The sequence below is a fragment of the Talaromyces stipitatus genome, genomic scaffold (genome assembly GCF_000003125.1).
Source record: "Talaromyces stipitatus ATCC 10500 scf_1105507295523 genomic scaffold, whole genome shotgun sequence".
In the NCBI taxonomy this organism is placed as follows: Eukaryota; Fungi; Ascomycota; class Eurotiomycetes; order Eurotiales; family Trichocomaceae; genus Talaromyces; species Talaromyces stipitatus.
Window position 1 is genome coordinate 3,625,510 of NW_002990113.1, and position 17,349 is coordinate 3,642,858.

The 17,349-nt window shown below is 46.5% G+C and overlaps 8 protein-coding genes across 9 annotated transcripts, besides 1 other annotated feature; 3 read left to right on the plus strand and 5 right to left on the minus strand.

Annotated features, from left to right (window-relative positions):
- Positions 1-84: 84 nt before the first annotated feature.
- On the minus strand, positions 85-2,014 carry TSTA_072590 (CBS domain protein; the record flags this gene model as incomplete). Its single annotated transcript, XM_002341214.1, has 4 exons — positions 85-703; positions 751-1,047; positions 1,095-1,561; positions 1,613-2,014. The coding sequence occupies 4 exons, from the start codon at positions 2,012-2,014 to the stop codon at positions 241-243; spliced, it is 1,629 nt and encodes a 542-aa protein (XP_002341255.1). The 3' UTR covers positions 85-240.
- Positions 2,015-2,277: 263 nt separating this feature from the next.
- Positions 2,278-3,616, minus strand: TSTA_072600 (uncharacterized protein; the record flags this gene model as incomplete). The annotated part of the gene is made up of 2 exons (XM_002341215.1): positions 3,189-3,616; positions 2,278-3,133 (listed from the first exon to the last, which is right to left on the minus strand). The coding sequence occupies exons 1-2, from the start codon at positions 3,404-3,406 to the stop codon at positions 2,278-2,280; spliced, it is 1,074 nt and encodes a 357-aa protein (XP_002341256.1). The 5' UTR covers positions 3,407-3,616.
- Positions 3,617-4,975: 1,359 nt separating this feature from the next.
- Positions 4,976-5,033: a microsatellite.
- Positions 5,034-6,828: 1,795 nt separating this feature from the next.
- TSTA_072610 (actin filament organization protein App1-like, putative) lies at positions 6,829-8,561 on the plus strand (the record flags this gene model as incomplete). The annotated part of the gene is made up of 3 exons (XM_002341216.1): positions 6,829-6,872; positions 6,965-7,026; positions 7,053-8,561. The coding sequence occupies 3 exons, from the start codon at positions 6,829-6,831 to the stop codon at positions 8,303-8,305; spliced, it is 1,359 nt and encodes a 452-aa protein (XP_002341257.1). The 3' UTR covers positions 8,306-8,561.
- An 87-nt stretch (positions 8,562-8,648) lies between these two features.
- On the minus strand, positions 8,649-11,729 carry TSTA_072620 (Golgi phosphoprotein 3 (GPP34) domain containing protein). 2 transcript variants are annotated; one of them, XM_002341218.1, is made up of 5 exons: positions 11,450-11,729; positions 11,149-11,395; positions 10,597-11,090; positions 9,577-10,545; positions 9,466-9,504 (listed from the first exon to the last, which is right to left on the minus strand). In XM_002341218.1, exons 1-4 carry the CDS (start codon positions 11,714-11,716, stop codon positions 10,495-10,497), a joined length of 1,059 nt encoding a protein of 352 aa, XP_002341259.1. In that variant the 5' UTR covers positions 11,717-11,729; the 3' UTR covers positions 9,466-9,504; positions 9,577-10,494. The 2 variants fall into 2 exon arrangements, with proteins under 2 accessions (XP_002341260.1, XP_002341259.1); XM_002341219.1 differs by having other exon boundaries at positions 8,649-10,545.
- TSTA_072630 (zinc-binding oxidoreductase, putative) lies at positions 8,772-10,147 on the plus strand (the record flags this gene model as incomplete). Its single annotated transcript, XM_002341217.1, has 2 exons — positions 8,772-10,017; positions 10,077-10,147. The coding sequence occupies 2 exons, from the start codon at positions 8,772-8,774 to the stop codon at positions 10,145-10,147; spliced, it is 1,317 nt and encodes a 438-aa protein (XP_002341258.1).
- Positions 11,730-12,346: 617 nt separating the features above from the next.
- TSTA_072640 (acyl carrier protein, putative) lies at positions 12,347-13,449 on the minus strand. The gene is made up of 6 exons (XM_002341220.1): positions 13,112-13,449; positions 13,033-13,050; positions 12,874-12,954; positions 12,773-12,821; positions 12,687-12,725; positions 12,347-12,635 (listed from the first exon to the last, which is right to left on the minus strand). Exons 1-6 carry the CDS (start codon positions 13,328-13,330, stop codon positions 12,628-12,630), a joined length of 414 nt encoding a protein of 137 aa, XP_002341261.1. The 5' UTR covers positions 13,331-13,449; the 3' UTR covers positions 12,347-12,627.
- A 199-nt stretch (positions 13,450-13,648) lies between these two features.
- TSTA_072650 (NADH-quinone oxidoreductase, 23 kDa subunit, putative) lies at positions 13,649-14,724 on the plus strand (the record flags this gene model as incomplete). The annotated part of the gene is made up of 3 exons (XM_002341221.1): positions 13,649-13,929; positions 14,023-14,288; positions 14,349-14,724. The coding sequence occupies 3 exons, from the start codon at positions 13,649-13,651 to the stop codon at positions 14,477-14,479; spliced, it is 678 nt and encodes a 225-aa protein (XP_002341262.1). The 3' UTR covers positions 14,480-14,724.
- A 228-nt stretch (positions 14,725-14,952) lies between these two features.
- On the minus strand, positions 14,953-17,100 carry TSTA_072660 (60S ribosome biogenesis protein Rrp14, putative). The gene is made up of 3 exons (XM_002341222.1): positions 16,933-17,100; positions 16,790-16,873; positions 14,953-16,725 (listed from the first exon to the last, which is right to left on the minus strand). The coding sequence occupies exons 1-3, from the start codon at positions 16,945-16,947 to the stop codon at positions 15,202-15,204; spliced, it is 1,623 nt and encodes a 540-aa protein (XP_002341263.1). The 5' UTR covers positions 16,948-17,100; the 3' UTR covers positions 14,953-15,201.
- Positions 17,101-17,349: the final 249 nt, after the last annotated feature.

The following is a 17,349-nucleotide window of genomic DNA, read 5'->3' on the forward strand; positions in this document are numbered from 1 at the left end:
TATCCACTTCTATTCACACCCCGTACAAAATCTCTCTTATCTTTGATTTCAATTGAACTACTACTACTCTAAACGATTGATATATCTGATATCCTCATGACTCGGTACCATCAAGATACGTCCATGTATCTCTGGTTTGCATGACTAGTCTACCAAAATCAAACGAGGGGTGCTCGGTAAGAGCGCCATTTTGGATTAAAAAAAAAAATTTAATGATAGCACGGCCGTATTAATCATTTGTCATATACCCCGGTCTGCAGATGTAGAAGATCCTCCCCGAAACAGTTCGCGAGCCACATCTCCACTCTTACGCGTACTCAGACTGGAACTACTGCTTCGTCGACGACGATTGCGTGTCACGGCGGGATCGTCGGGGCTCAAGCCGCTGATTGTAGCGTAACAGAATAAAATGTCTGTTAGACTGACGACTCCAACTAATCGGCCAGAGAGTCTTGCGCCTGGTAGTGCTGACGCTGGTATTGCTGGTGATGGTGCTAGTCCTGGGGATGAAGATGGATATGCCTGTGGCGGAATCGGGTGATGGGGATAGGTATAATTGGGAGGCGGTGGCCCACCGGCACTGCTAGAAGGCGGATTTGGCGGATTGTTTACTGTTGGGGGATTGGGTGAAAAATGGGAAGCGGACAAGGCTGGCGTTGGCGGTCCAGAAGATGATGGCGATTGAGGGTCGGTCATCCATAGACTGTACAGTTGGTTAGATAAGTCGACTAGCAACCAGGTGACACTTACCGATGAGATTTGGTAGCAACCATTTTAGCCACAGTGTGAGCCAACGTTGAAGTTGGGGTCACATAAAACACCGGGAAAGAGTCCTTGCCTTCTACCAGCCCGCGAGTTGAAAGAATGACAGAAATGAAGTGAATGCATGTGTTATGTAAAAGAGGGAGAGAGGTTGACTTCGTCAACAGTTTGACGTCAACAGTAGAAATGTTACCAACAACGTTGGCATGATTGTCCACCACAGCTAACGAAGAAATCCCTTCATCGTTCATGAGTTGCAAAGCATGATACAGTGGTTTATCTCCGCTGTATGTTGTTAGACTAGTCTCATGCGCGGCAGGAGCAACACTTACTTGATACTGACCACTTGCTGAGACCCTAATCGCAAATCTTTGAGTGGTTGCGGATACAGCTGGTCAATGATCGGAAAACTGCGCCCATTCTCCCACAGAAACTTGACCAGTCTGGATTGACTCATAATCCCAACAGCTTCGTTGGTCCCTTCTTTCAGGACAACGATTCGATGCACTCCACCACCGAATGTTTCCACAGCTTTCATCAAATTGGCCGTGTGAGGCAGTGTGGTCAATGGTTCTCTCGGAACAAGATCTCTAATATCCCTAAGAGGTATCTTACTTCCTTCCCGGGCCTTTTGGGCAACTTCCTGGAAAGATGTGAGTTGCGATTCGGTGGGTTTCGCCAATCCGACCACCAACAACAGATACGCATTCAAGTCATTGTATCCGAACGTCCCAACGGGGCATTTGTCGTTGGCGGTCTCGCGAACGAGTAGAACGGTAGTATCATTATCGATCAATGTCTATATACGACAAATCAGTCAATGTGCGTCAGTGTGATGGCACAAACCCACATTGGTAGCCTCTTCAATCCCCGTATCCACTTCTACAAAACGCAGATCTGTCGGCTTAATAAGTTCTCCAATCGAAATATCTCGCCAATCTCGACCCAAGAACTTGGGATCTGCAGGATTACGCGCCGGCGGGTTATCGATCAAGCCTTGAATGGCAGCTTGAGTCAAGGACGGCTGTCGACGGCTGCGCGGGGATTGTGGGGTGCTTCGAAGACTTTCGCCGAAACTCTGTCGATGCGAAGTAGTGGGAGATGGTGAGATGTGAGAAAGACGGATTGGAGTTGGTTGCTGTCGCGTAGTATTGGGATTAGATGATCGAGAATCGGTGCTGGTTCGTGGCGAAGAAATAGCAGACTCATTTGGTGGAGGATCCTGCCCCGCGTGAGAAGGCTGGTCCGCCATTCTCGGTCTACTCGTCAGCGCGATGGTAATTTCGGTTTTTGTGTGTCGGCAGATATATCGGGTCTGAATAATCAACCTGAATGCGATGCCATTGACCGAATAGTCGAATGTGGGAGTTGATGTGATGTGAGTGAGTGAGTGCCTTCGTTGTCACCGCCACAATTCTTATCATTGACACTGTGGGGGCTTCCCGCTAGCTTCCTTCCTTGGTAATTACGGCTTCAATATCCGCGAACGATATATTGAGAATTATACAGCTAGTTTTAGATAAATTCAGCCAGCATGCCCGACAGATCTTTACCACGCTGTTTCATGACTGTCTTTCTCGTCTGCTTTTGAGCGCGGTCGTTCTCCGATGGCACTGTATCGACCAAACTACGCTTGTTTCCCTTAGAGACATGCTTGCGCTGCATGATGATAACGTCACGATCTCTCAGTTTCTCATACCTCTGCCCAATAGTGAACTCGAGCATGGGTATATCACTTGGTAGTGAAGAAGACACCATCCCTTTCTGGCGGCTATGCCATTTAGTCCTCCCATCGAGATTGTTTGAAGTGAGAGAGAACTGGAATATTGTCTGTTCAGAGGCATCCTCCATGACGATCCAACCCTGCGATTTCGCTAACTTGAGTGCGGATTTCGGTGTCATTCTATCACACATCGCCAGCACACAGTACTCCAACGAGGGAAGCTTGGACAGGTAAACAAAAGCCTGTTCTGTAAGGGCCCGCTGCTGGTACAGTCTCAAAACGCGAAGGTGCTTGAAAGCGCCTGCTGCTTCAGCAAGATCACTCCATGTCCGCAAGATACGGTCATTGAGAGACGCTACTTCTTGATCGTGTCCCTCTGGTATTTCTGGACACGTAGAAGTATTCACTTCCAACGAGACAAGATTAGTCAAATCGGCGAGTTCGACCAGCTCAGGCACTCGAGCAAACTCGGTCCAAATATTCAGTATAGTAGCCCAATTCTGACTCGAGCTCTTGACCAGGTTTACATAGCCGCTCAGAGGATATTGAGGATTCCTCACCTGAAAGTCACAATGTTGCGACAAAGTTCGAAATTCAACAGGATAAGCGGTACAGAATATTTTCCACATGTATAAAGTCCGTTTGCCACTGTCACGTCGATGTTACCTTTTCGCCATCAATAACAAAGAGTTGCTTGCCTTACCTTCGAGTGAGATATTGCCAGAGTTCCTCCGCAATAGGCCAGGGGATATGACGAAAATGGCCTTGGTCCAAATTTCGTTGATCGCTTAATGCTCTCTTTGTGGCTAGGTGTTTCAACGTTGATACACCATAAGTATTCCATGCCTCATAATCCACATCCAGAAATGGGGACTCGGTTTCCCATGCGATGTTCTTTACAAAGCCCAGTTTGGTGGCCATGCTGCTTCAGGATATTCCCGTCCCACCAGCTTTTTGAGGTTCTTTAATCCGTGTATCCAGAGACATTCGCTTGTTTGTTGCCCTGAAGTGAATTGACGTACTTATAATAATTAAGGAATGGCATTAATATGACCCATTGTTGGGTAATGGGGGATTGTGTAGGACGGTTTTTGTTGTTTATTTTTGAAATGCATAAAAGTCATCGATATCACGTGCCTTCCCCCTACAAAACTAGCACCGTCCCAAATTCCGAAAACTAATCATCGACTCCAGGATACAAATGTTTGACGCGAGAATAATGCGTACTCTTTTTTTGTTTGGTCAATCCTAAGGCATGCCGACTGTAAGCACCACTTCTATGCATGAGGACAATGGACTTCTTAACAGCTATAGACGAGAGCGCATCTCTAGAAAGAAGGTAAGAACCATGATGCGAGATAAAGTGCATTGTTGTTGCGCATACCCATGACAGATCACATACTCGTCATCAATGAAGAGCTCCTGCTCTGTGTATTTTAGCTGAACCAAAACCAAATAGCCAAACTTCTGAACGCTACCTGGCAAAGGATGGACGACCTCTTTGTCGGTCAATCTCCAATCTGAAAATATCGGTGTCGATGTATGAAAGGCTTACAGGGTTACAGAACATAAGCATAAGGGTTGCTACATATTTTCTAAATCGAGTCATGGTAATCGGAGAGTATGAGCAAAAAAATAGCTCCTTTGACACGCTCCGATGTCAAATCACACTCGGAAGAAGCATTATCTGGTCCTTTAAACGTTCATTCGGTACAAAGATCGCCTGTATATTGATGATAGCAAAGATGAGTATTTAACTGCGGTACTTATTTCTACAAGCAGGAAATGCTTCCGCCGAGTATTTCTTTAAATGTGTTAAGCTCCGGGCTCACTGCTGGGTTACACTCTCGCGACGTTGCACTCTTTCACAGCCTTGCAATGCTATCCGACACTCTCGTTTTTAGTATTGACAGGTTTCCGAACTCTTGTTGTTCATATCGCCCTTTACTTAATTAACGGATCTTTACACTCCGTGTCGTCAAAGGCGCTGGATGCATTGAAGAAACTACCTCAGCCGAGTAGCTCAGCTTCGTCACGAAGGCGTAAGAGGTCGGTCAATAAGTCTTCAGCGAAAGGAAGAACTTCTTCTAGCAAGGTTTATAGAGCCGCATGAAAGGAAGAAATCACCGTCACCGTTACCGATGAAGGAATTATCACCAGATACCGCACCAGAAATAGTGAGCCGACGAAAGGCCAGTGATGAAATAGCTCTGCAGGTGAGTTTAACTCAGCATCTGTGAAACATAGCTTCATCTTGACGACGCTTAATTGGAATCAAGAGACGTAACATGATACTTGAGTCTTCTCTTCGTCCTTATTCCACGCCCGATGGCAAGGAACACAATCGTACCAAGACTCCGGAGCAATCTAATCTGTGTTTGAGACATAAAGCAACCATAAGGACCCTTTCATACAATTCTCTATTCGACTTTCAGCTTGCAGCTCCATCTAGGAGGGCCAATGATGAAGATGAGGCTGGAAAGACAATACCTTCTTCTTCTTCTTCTTCTTCTTCTTCTTCTTCTTCTTCTTCTTCTTCTTCTTCTTCAATATACTCAGACCAAAGATCTCCACGCCCAGACAGCTCCTGTGAGCGTATACGGCAACATGAGCTCTCGGACAATCATCAAAGTTTCAGCCTGATATCGTTCTTTGCTAGCGACTTCTACAATCTACCCGAATGCCCATTCTATGCCAATGAAATCTTCAGCCTAAAGCTCCAAATAATAGAACTGGAATGCATCAATGTGACCCTGGAGAACAAAATCCGCAAATACCGAGAGGAAGTCCGACTTTTCAAACAGGATATAAAAGGGTATAAAGTGAATGGGAGACAATTCACAGCATTGCTCTTGGAAAGAGAGAGTGAGATTGAGACTCTACATGAGAGAATCACCCAGCTTCTGAATCAGGATACTCTTCCTTTGCCGCCGCGATCCACTCTGAGCCCGGTGAATAGAAGTCATAAAAGATATGGACATATGACCACTTCGTCGGTGGCGCTTCGTGACTTTGGATATAATGGGCCAACCGCAATCATAGCCATGTGAGTGAGCAGGTGGGTAGTGCTGAGACCGATCACAATCCTCAGCGATGGGTATGAATATCTGGTCAGAATTGCAGGTTTATGCAACTCGAGTACGAAAAATGGCGATGCCAGAGGGAAGTTACAACTTTTGAATCGATGTTGCCAGGTCCTCCTCAACCCAAGCAGAGCGGCCCATGAGGAGTAGCTATGGAGTAGTTAGACGGTGAAGACGTGGCTGATATCGTTTCTCTTCGCAATGTGAGCGAAGCAGACAAGTTGCGATCATGTTTCTTAACTCAAATATGGCGATCCTGATTCTGATAGTATTGAATACCACCGTTATATTCTGTTGCTGTTGATATCGTTTCATACCAATGTTGTCCCATGTCCTCCTCCTCCATTGTATAAAAACTGGTACAGTCGCTATACCATCCATTTCTACATGGCGGGACAGATCTCAGATTCATGTGAAGGCCAACTGTGCGTAAAAGAATGTCCAGTCCAGACGGAAAGATATGGATTCGGGTTGAAATAGTCCCGTTGGTTGAGTGAGTTCTCATTTGATGGCTGTCTTTGCCAGTGATGACTGGAAGGTGAAGCATGCCTTCTTGATAAAGCGGGGAGAGGAATAGAGATCGCCATGTTGCTGAGGTTATCAGATCGAGTTGAATGTAGTTTTTTTTTGTGTGTTCTTATTCGCATATTACAATTGGATGATCACATCTGAAGCGCCTCGTAGCCTATTATAGTGTCTAGACAGACGAGATGTAACTCTAAAATAGAAGAATTCTTCGCCTCAAATCCCTCGGTTAAGGGGGAAAAGCAATGCCCCCGTTTTCAGGGACAGCTAGTAGATTTCATGAGTTCAAAGGAGAGAAAGTCGTGATAAGGAGAACTGAGCCTGGAAAAACTAAGGGTTGAGGAAGGGGACGGCATCAGGTCAGGTGCACACAGGGACGTCTGCCTTTCCTTCCAACCCTTCAACATCACCCACCTTCAAGCATTGTCGTATCTCTACTCCAGGATATTTTATAAGAATTAACATACGGAGAACATGCCTGGAAAGCACGATTTAATTTGGTTCTTGCTGGATCTTTGGGTCTGTGGCTCCCCATCCACAAGTAAGTATCCCTGACTCACGCGACTGATCGTTCACTTTCTGAGGAGAGGCTCATATGTTTCCTCGTGCGAATAGAACTCCAAATAAATGATTACATATATCTACTAGGATGAACTGAAGCGTCATTTTGTTCACGAAATCGGAATATACATGCCATGAGAAGTGGTAACGTGCTGTGCGGTAGCTCATGTGATCATGTCATCTCATGGCAGTACAGCATGCTTGAACGTTATCCTTAGGTAAGAAGAACAAACTCTCTTCAGACTTAGTGATACTGATCTGATCAGTTGACTTAGACATAAACATGCTAATGACTTGCTCAATGTGATAGAAATACGGCTGCTTCGGGCTGCAAGCAGAGTGGATGGAACAGAATCCTGGATATTGTTCCAAGTATGGGAACTCAACATATCTGTCAGGTATATTGGGTTATCTCGACATTATTATCCAAGACATGGCAGATATAAAGACATATACTGAGGAAGTTGTCAGGAGACGTTCCCACTCTGTCGAAAAGAAGACATCTCGCAAGCATCTTCATCGAATTCTCAGAATCATTGGTTTTCACACTGAGACCACTACCGTACACCCAATTAAACCAGGGCAACATGTTGTATGGCTCTTTGACAATGTTGCATATCAACCTGTGCACCGATCCAACCAAGACCAGACATGGGAAGCCGAGATGGTGGCCTGCGTCTTCAGTCGCGAGCGACGTAACATGGGTCAGTATGTTGCACGGGTAGCTGACTTTGTCGGCCTTGACGGGAAGTTTGGAGAAGATCCCATCATTCGACGGCGGATAATCCAACGTCTGCGGTCTTTGTTATACGTTGTCGCTCCCAGTCGTACTTTACCTGTTGATATGCCTCTACCTAATGGGACGGTTCGCAGGTTCCATTTGGGTCCTACGAATCAAAACGGAGTCCTCACACAGACTGTTTCTCTGCCACAGATGGGGATAGTAGACAGAAGCGTGGTCACGTCTGAGTTGGTAGGATCAAGGGGACAGGTGCGAATGCAGACGAGGTTTGCTGCTCCAGAAGGATGGTTGTTAATATCCGATATCGATGATTCCATCAAAGTTACCCTGACTCCAGAAACTGTTGGAATCCTTCGTACAACTTTCGTGACCGACCCAGAGCCCATTATTGGTATGCCCGAGCTCTATCAACTCATAGAAAGGGAGTTGAATCCGACATGGATCTATCTGTCAGCGTCACCATACAATTTATACAAATTTCTACGCAACTTCTTGCACTTATTCTACCCCCCAGGTACCTTACTGCTCCGACAAGCTACCTGGAAAAACCTCGGGGAATTCATCAAATCCTATAACACAGGCACCGGGACGTACAAGATGCGGCAGATGGATAAAATTCACAGTTGGCTTCCAGCAAGGAAAGTTATCTGTGTCGGCGACTCGACTCAAAGTGATCCAGAGATTTATGCAGAAATGTATAGGAGGCACGCGGGCTGGATCAAGGCCATATTCATTCGCAAAGTGACCAATATACCGCACATGGAGAAGAAGAATTCGTCGTCAAGGTTCCAAAGGGCCTTTGAGGGTGTTCCGCATGATGTTTGGAGGATATTTGAGCGTCCCAGTGGTTTGTATGAATCTATTGCAAAGCTTAACTATGAGCCGTCAGCTAGGCAGGTTCGAGTTTGACGATTATTGCCTTTTCATCCTTTTCATTATTGTTTCTTGTCTTCTGGCCAGTGCACCGGAGTTCAATTCCGAGTTGTTATCAAGCAATATCAAGCCCGTCACCAAGCGGGACGCAACAAATCTGGGAGGTCTTTTTCTTTATGTCATCTTGTATTTTCCTTATGTATAATAGCTTCATTTGCCATTGTTCAGGACTTCATTTAGAACATATCTATGCCTTTATGTATTATAGTGGCGAGACTTTATGCATCATACGAGCGTCAGGTAGGACGTAAGTGGGGAGTTGCCCTAACTCTCAAGACAGTTGATCTCTCAAATACAGACTTATCAACACAAGGTCTTGGAACAATCAATTCTTGCGAGTTAAGACTTAACCTTGAATACGTGAAACTATACGGCTAAACAGGCAGCATATTTTGGGAACAATCAACACCAACCAAAGCTATCAACAATCCAGAGAAACAACATGACATCCAACACAATGAGCGAACAAACCCGCGTACCCAAATACATGCAAGCCCTCCATCTCCCATCCTCTTTCACCAACAAAGCCACATTAGGAGGTCCATCTTCCCTAAAATACGAAACTGAGCGCCCCGTGCCTAGACCAGGGACAAATCAATACCTGATCAAAGTCCGCACAGTCTGCGTATCAATCGATGAGCTCCAGCAAACCTATACTTCTTCCGCGAGCGGGCAGGGAAGTGGAAGTAACAGGGATAGCGCTATGTTTCTCGAAAGACCGACGGCAGACGGGATTGATAAGATACATGGCCTTATCCCCGGAAGAGAGTTTTGTGGTGAAGTCATAAGTACCCCCCGCGAAGATCATGCCAGTTCCACCGGTCCGGCATTCAAAGTAGGCGACGAAGTAATCGGTGTATTGGGTAATATCGAAGGTCGCGACGGTGCAGCAGCGGATTATACGCTCGCCACAGAGAATGAATTGGCATACAAACCCGCCAATCTTTCCGCTGCAGAGGCAGTCACAATCCCCCACGCGGCGCTTATTGCATGGCAAGGGTTGTTTGGATATGCGACACTTGATCCTGATGATGGGCCATGTAATAAGCCGGCAGATGGGCCCTTGAGGGTTCTTGTGACGAATGCCGCGCAGTCGGATGTGGGAAGGTATGTAATGTTGTTGCTGAAGTGTCAGGCGTTGTTCCCGCATCATGTAATGGGTCTTATGGGCGGTGCTGGATTGGGGGAGTTAGAGAGATCGACTTGGGTTGTTGCTACGGGTAAGAAGGATGAGCATGAGTACTTACTCAAGGAGCTGGGTGCGGATGAGGTTACGGCCTCGACGGATATAGCCGCTGCGTTTCGGGAAAAGGGGTGGAAACCGGTTGATATTGTCTTTGATTGCGTGGGTGCTGGTGGAGGATTGTTTCGAGAGGTTCATTCTCCGGTTGTAGTCAAGGATCATGGACATGTCTTGACTCCTCGACGGCCGCAATCGGGACATCCGGAGAAACCGTCTGAGTGGGATCAGAGGACGGAAGTCATGACGAGGAATTTGACCAGTGAGGTTATTGATGTGAAGCCGAATAAGACGCAATTGGGCAAGATTGTGCAGTTGGTTGAGAAGGGCGTTTTGAAGCCCGATGTGTCGTATCAGATAGAGGATCTGTTGCGTGGACAACAGGCGTTGGTTTATGCTGAAAAGGCTGGGGAACAAAAGGTTGTGTTGCGAGTTGATCCAGCTGGAAGTCAGTTTTAACCCAGAAAGTAGAAAGAAAGGAAGTAAAACAGTGTTATCTTATTATAGAATTCAATATGAAGTACTCCGACAACAATATGAGCAAAATACATGTCCATCGAAGAGAAAATGAAATGTAGACTTGTCTTGACTCGCAGACCAGCAATCGAGCTGCTTGCGTGATGAATACCAACTGCGAGTGCGGATGACAATAGTGAAACGCCCAGAAAGTGAAGAAAAGAAATGGGCACGGAGATTCGAAGAGCTCCCTTTTCCCTTGAAAAAGACACCTAGCAACAATGAAGATACCCCCAAAGACTCAAAGGGCGGGTGATGTTCTAAACCGCCTGCTGGAGAAAAAAGAAAAGAAACCAGATAGATGTAATGCCCGGAGATTATCGAAAGTGGATCTCTGTATGTGAGGGAGATGAGGCGTACATATAAAAAGAAAGGAGAGCAGGAGAATGGTAATATGTTGGTAGGCCAATTACAGGAGAGAGTCAAGTCGGGTAAACACGCTTAAGCATGCAGCAACAATCTGTGGTGTCGTTAGCAAAAGTCTTTGATAGAAACGAAGGGGATGGTATACCTCTAGCTGCAATTCTCGATCCTTTGATTTATTAATCTCGTCGTTGACTGCCTGTGCCAGATTCGCTCCGATACTCTGACCAGCACCTGATTTGCGAGCAAAAGGCCATTGCGAGTATTCAGCAAGTAATTCGTCAACCTGAGCGAAAGCTCTTTCCCTAGATTCATGGCTCATAGTAACCAGCGCATTCTCAAGCACATTAGCCGCATATGCAGCGCACACCATGCTTATAGTTCGTAGGAAACGGAATTCAACATCTTCGGGGAGCCATTGGTTTGGTGTCAGGATAACAGTGCGACTGCTGCAGACGTTACGCACACGTTTATGCAGTTCTTCTTTCGCGCCGGAGTCGGCTACGGGGTGAGTAGCCATATCGAAAAGGAGGAAATTGCGCTTCTCGGTGCGAAGGACACCTTTGTCCACGAGGCCTTTCATGATTCGTTCACGGACTTGTTTCAATTGATAGCCGATTTTCATCAAGTTCCAGGTTTCGCCTATAGAAATACTCAGTAAAACGTTGTCGCGCTGTAACTGACGAGAAAGGTGACGAACCGCTCATTAGATCAATCCAAGTGCTTACACTCATCTTTTCACTCGATTTCATCATCTTGAGTGCCTCGTCCAGCAAGACCTCGCCTGTAAGTGTATCGTCAATCACTTCAATTACTCGGTCTGCAAGAGGGAATCTCCTGCGAGCAGGGTCCTTTTGCATGCTTATTCGGCCGCGGAAAGCGAGTTCGATAACGATGCAACCGCGTAAAGCGTAAGAAATATTCTCGTTCCAAAAGGACAGATAGCCCTACACGGCAATCGTCAGTTTAAACCTCTATCTTACCGAGAATCAGGATAGTACCTGTTTATCTTTAAGTCCCAGAAGTACAACCTCATCCATCAAAGTCAACTTGGGCATCCTTGTCCGTTCCTCATTTTCGCTAATGTCTCGTGGGTCGAATGCAATTTTGTGACCGTTCTCGCCGTCAGTATACGAAGTTTCTGGCGTACGAGCATCGACAGCCGTTCTATTATTGGGCACTGGCGATGAGACTCGACTGCCTTCCTCGTTGTCTTCTCCGCCGACTCGACCGCCTCGTCGCCGTGTCAGTCCGCCGGCTGAGGCCATGTGTAGATTTGCTGGATGATTTGGTGATATCAAATTCAAATTGAACTAAAGGCCGAGCCTATCACAAGGTCGGCGCGAAACAATAGGGCGTAGTAACGGCGAAAAATCGATGGATAGGTGTTGAGGGGGTTCAGAATGCTCCGCAAATAATTGCGCACGAGAACAACCTAAACTTAAGGAGAAGAAGCTGAGACCGAGAAGGATGACAAGCACAAAACACAAGCGATTCAGAGAGGATAACCGATGCGATTCTCCAATTCTCTGGTTCTCCCTTGGACGCCGGTCAATTGTATAGGAAAATGCGATGGCGCCTCCTTTTAGGATTGAGGTTGCGAACTTGCGAGAGCCGCTAGTTGAGAAATAATTAGGTTGACTGTCAGTGATTCCTGGAGCCTTGGCGCTACGGACAACTAACTGTGGTGGATCGTCCGATAGCGCTGTCAACACCTATCACTTGATCTTGAAAAATATGGCTATCATTTTTGCGGCGCTGGTTATAATTGTATTGCAGTGCTAATATCTCAACGACATAATACTCTGAACTCCATTTTACGGCCGAGGAATATACCCCGACCAACTCATCCGATGCCAATATAGGGTACTGTCGAAGAGTTACTCAGCAGCCTCAGCTACAGACACATGTCTTCCCATGGTCGATATGTACATGTATTTTCGTAATAATACATGGAACTGTACCTAAGTTGTATGAAAGACGAGTGTCGTCTAGAGAAACGGAAGCGTGTTTTATAAAGATGGGTCTGATAGATGATATACAAGGGTACAAAGTACCAAGAACCACGAGTAGATTAAGTGCACAAGAGAACGCCAGTAGCAGGAGCTCCCATTATCTAAACGATTCTCAAATGACACACCAAATTCCAAGCAGCGAAAGTCCGTCCGTCTATGACTGTTTAATGGGCTAGCAAGATGTTAGTAGGCGAGAGACGTCAGAGATTGTGATGAGACATACCATCAGGCTGAGAGAGGATGTAGTTAACGGCTTGCTCGACTGTATAATAGTTAGCGTATGTATGGAAGACTGGCAGTTTCACATACCACTGTGGATAGCGTCGGCGTCCTTGTCGGGGATTTCAATGCTGAATTCCTGTAGATAATCAGTACGGCTGCTACTAATATCATGAATAGCGTATGCATACCTCCTCAACAGCCATCACAACCTCGACAACATCAAGGCTGTCCAAGCCCAAATCATTTGTGAAGTGAGATGCTCCGTTAATCTATATAATATTAGACATTCGAAGTATCGTTATATAATCTGGTAGCATATATATCCCAGGAGCGAGAGTGGAACGAACCTTGCTAGCATCGGAGACCTATTGCACATAATCTTGTTAATTCTAATGTTGTAGCCGAATCGAAAAAAGTTGGACACACCTTATCAAAGTTCTTCAACAAGTTCACTATACGACCCTCAACTTCATCCTTGGAAAGACCAGCAGGAGCTGAGTAGAAACGGGGTGTTTGAGTATTGAAAACAGGGACGAATTGAGATGGGCGAACGGCAGGAGTGATCTGAATGCGAGGAGCAGCAGCAGCCCGAACGGTGCGAGGGACGGAAGCTCTCAACGAGCGCACAATAGCGGAACGAAACATGTTGATAATTAAAGAGAAATGAAGAGCGCTCGGGAGGAATATAAATCTCTTTTATTTAGGGGTGAGCAACGAGGCGTGGGAGGTAATTGGGCAATTGATAGAACTGTCGTGGGAAAAGCAGAGAGAGATGAGGTTTGTTAACTCTCTCCGGCGTTTTCCACTCGGCAGAACCACAGACCTACCGCCAACCAATCAACGGCCACACGAAGGGAATGACCTAAGCCAAATTGCTCGCAACTTCCGTCTCCAAAGGAACCTCTCTATCCAACTTCTCCCCTCTTCTCTTTACACTCGCTCCCTCCAATACATCCTCCCACAATGGCCTCGCCGCAGTCAATTGCGAGGCTAGTTGCCTCTCGCCGGCATTTCGTCGCTGTGCCCTCGACTACTCTCCGAGCTGTCGCCGCCGCAAACTTCTCGTCTTCTGCATACCGCGCAGCCACGCCCTCTGGTCCTCCTCCCTCGGGCTTCAGACTTCCACCTCCCAAGCGGTGGGATCAGGGTGAAGAGTCGTCTTTGGACAAGGCGAGCAAGTACTTCCTCATGGCAGAGTTGTTCCGCGGCATGTACGTCGTGTTGGAGCAATTCTTCCGACCACCGTAAGTCTTCCAACGACTGGTACTATCTTTTCAAATGAAATATAGAAGCTGCGATGTTATATACGCCGTGACAAAGCTAACTCTTGACCCAAGTTACACCATTTTCTACCCCTTCGAAAAAGGTCCCATCTCCCCCCGATTCCGCGGTGAACACGCTCTACGTCGCTACCCCTCTGGCGAAGAGCGCTGCATCGCCTGTAAACTCTGCGAAGCCATCTGCCCAGCTCAAGCCATCACAATCGAGGCCGAGGAACGTGAAGATGGTAGTCGACGAACAACCAGATATGATATCGATATGACCAAGTGTATCTACTGCGGTTACTGCCAGGAGAGTTGTCCAGTGGATGCCATTGTTGAATGTGAGTCTTATATCTTTGTTTGATTTGCTGCGATTTTCAGTCTGCTGACAATATAAATAGCACCCAATGCCGAATACGCCACAGAGACTCGAGAGGAATTGCTGTATAACAAGGAGAAGTTGCTCGCTAATGGAGACAAATGGGAACCTGAGTTGGCTGCTGTCATTCGCGCTGATGCTCCCTACCGATAGAGGATGGATTGTGGCTAGCTCACCATCTCATCGTTGATCTCTGATCGTCGAAATTAATGTACATATCAAATGACTAAGATTTTTCATCTGACACTCGAGGAAAGGAGAGCTCACTGTTGGGCTTTGGGTGTGATCTGCTATTCTACTTGCCGTTTCTTTTGTTGAATTAGAGGACGATCCGTTTTCTTGTCTGTTCTATTAGTGTTGAGCTGCTCATCGAAAAGAATTTAGCAATCTGCCCTCGATGTTCTCTTTGTTTTACGTGAAGGTTGCTGCATATGGAGCTTCTAGAGATTGATATGGGAATATCCAGAAGTATCCCAGATGAATATCAATCAGAATCGAGACACTAGATATGATTAAGTATAGGTAGGTATAACCTAGACATTCAAATGGGTCCGGTGTGCCCGCACATCTATCCACTGGAGAGAAGAGGCAGACCCCAAGGCTAAGTGCTAAGAATGAATGAGATGGATTGAGAATTTTTATTTTCATTGATCTCAAAGTGGTAAAATATACCACAACTTAACGCCACGATTCAACGTCTCCCAATCCAGGAGGGAGGACACTATACACACAGAAAGAGAAAATATGCCAGAGAAAATGGCCATAGATCTGACATAACAGACATATTCAACGCCGGCCCTCATGATGATGTGAAATCAGAACAATTTCCCACGCTCAAAACACTTTTTGTCATATCAAATCCGACAAACTTTTTCTTATTTCTTCTTACCACTACCGTCACCATTCTTCGCTCTAAAACTTCCTTCAAACCCTGGTCTGGCTTTTGATTTGCCCTTATTATTATTACCACCACCGGCTTTCTTGCCGCCGGCGTTTCCTCGATCTTCTTTCCTCTTGCGGATGTTCTCTTCTCGTCGTTGTTGCCTCATTTCCTTGCCCTTTGCGACTCCCTCGAGTCTCTCTTTCCATTCACGCTCGGACTTCTTTTTAGCTGATTCTTTGCGTTTGAGGGCTTTCTTTAAGAGAGATGTATCGTCGCGGACACGCTCACCGTGAGCACGTTTCTTAGCGTTTAGCCACATGTCCTTTTCTTCGATTTCGGCTCGTTTCTGCTCGTCAAGACTGGAGAGGCGTGTCTTTTTAGCTTCGGCAGCCTTGAGGGCAGCCGCAGGATCACGAGGGCCATGTTTCGACTTGTCATCGAGTAGGCGTGAAAGTGTAGGATCAGCATGTTGTCCATCTGGGAACGCAATTCGTCCAAAGGCAAAATTCGTGTTGGAATTGGATGTAAACGATTCAGCGGGCGAACGAGGTGAAGCGAGTAGCGAACCGGATCCACCAGGCGAAAACCGTCTTTGCATTTCCTCATCCTTTTTCAGCTCTTCTTCTTCCTTGGCCTTGCGTCTAAGTTCCTTTTTGTGTTGTTTCCTTTCTTCGGCTTTGCGCCGTCGTGCCTCGATGAGTTCTTGTCTTGTTCTTGCTGGTTTGCCATTGAGGCCGTCTGCTCGTCGAGCAGCGCGAAGTTCGTCGAGACGCTTTTGGAGTCTTTGACGGAGTTCTTCTGGTGTGGTCTTGAGAGGTTTGAGAGTAGGCTTTGTTGCTTGTTGTGAGGGCGCCTCGCTCGGCGGGATGATGGAGGAAGTGGAGGAGGTACCGGAGGAGTTGTTCGACATCTCGAAATTGGATGAATCTGGGTTCGACGAAGTGGTGGATGATGTTTCTTCTAATGCAGAGTTTTTCGTTTCCAGATCAAATCCTTCCACTACATCGAGTTCTTCTTGATCGACGTTGTGGTCTTTTACGGGAGGTTCCTTGTCGGATTTTTCATCCGCTGAACTCTTTTGTGTAGTTGTAGACGGCTTTGCAGCAGGTTGTGATTGCTCGTCCACGTTCTTCTTCTTATCAGCTTTCGCTGCCTCCTTGGCCTTTTTCTTCTCACGCTGTGCCGCCTTTTTCTCGGCCTTCTTTTCAGCCTTCAACTTCCGTCGCTCCTCTGCCTCTGCATTGCGATCTTTATTATCCTTCTCAGCAGCATCTATTTGCTTTTGCTTCTTGCTTTTCAGATCGCCGCGTTTCAATCCCTCCTTGGGCAATTCGGAACCCAACTCGCTCTCGGCAGACTGGCTCTGATTATCTTCCTCGATTCCATCTTCTCGTTTCCGCTTTCGAGCATTCTCATCCATGACATCCTTTGCTGACTTGGCGGCATCGGGGTCTAGTTTGGCCAGTTTGGCGTTTTTAGCTTCTTCTTTTGTCTGTTTCTTGCGCTGCCATTGATCCTATGCAAGTTGAACAATGAATGTGAGTGTACGATCATACGAAGGCACTGATTTTTACACTCACACTATGGTCCTCCTCATAGTAATACTTTGCAGGAATCAAAGACATAAGCCCGCTAAAAGCATCGGAGTGGCTTCGAAGCCGTTCCTAGATGGACCAATTCAGCTGGAAGATAAAAAGAAAGGCGGTCTATAGCAAAAACGTACCTCGATATCCGCCATTGTGACTTGCTATCGAAAACTCATTCAAGATTTCGTAAGCAAGTGACGTTCTTGTCCAGAAGCAGATGGAAGCTGAAATAATGGATATTCCAGAGCTGTCTCGGCGTTCAAAGACAGGGAGTACTCCTTCGTCCAGCATCAACAAGTTCGAAGAGAAAAAAATTGGTGTGGGTTGGAAATCTTGGCGCCGCCCGGTAGCGCTTGGCCTAATGTGGAGTTAGCGTGGATATCGACCAATCATAATTTAGCAGGTCCTTCTTATCGCGTGCGCGACTACCAAAGCTTCACCATTGAATATAGAGGGTTTGTTGAGAACTCGACTACATTGTACAATAGCTACTGTGAACTGTGGACGCGCATTTTCTGGTACTACAAAAATTGCAGACTAGTCTTCGTGTGGAG

Coding starts and splice junctions, on each gene's coding strand:
- TSTA_072620 (XM_002341219.1), bottom strand. CDS start 11,716: ATGGCCTCAGCCGGCGGACTGACACGGCGACGAGGCGGTCGAGTCGGC. Junction 11,091..11,148: donor TTGGATTGATCTAATGAGCG/GTTCGTCACCTT, acceptor GTATTTCTATAG/GCGAAACCTGGAACTTGATG. Junction 10,546..10,596: donor ATCGAGAATTGCAGCTAGAG/GTATACCATCCC, acceptor ACGACACCACAG/ATTGTTGCTGCATGCTTAAG.
- TSTA_072640 (XM_002341220.1), bottom strand. CDS start 13,330: ATGTTTCGTTCCGCTATTGTGCGCTCGTTGAGAGCTTCCGTCCCTCGC. Junction 12,822..12,873: donor TTGTGATGGCTGTTGAGGAG/GTATGCATACGC, acceptor GATTATCTACAG/GAATTCAGCATTGAAATCCC. Junction 12,726..12,772: donor CGCCGACGCTATCCACAGTG/GTATGTGAAACT, acceptor ACTATTATACAG/TCGAGCAAGCCGTTAACTAC.
- TSTA_072660 (XM_002341222.1), bottom strand. Junction 16,726..16,789: donor ACTATGAGGAGGACCATAGT/GTGAGTGTAAAA, acceptor CAACTTGCATAG/GATCAATGGCAGCGCAAGAA.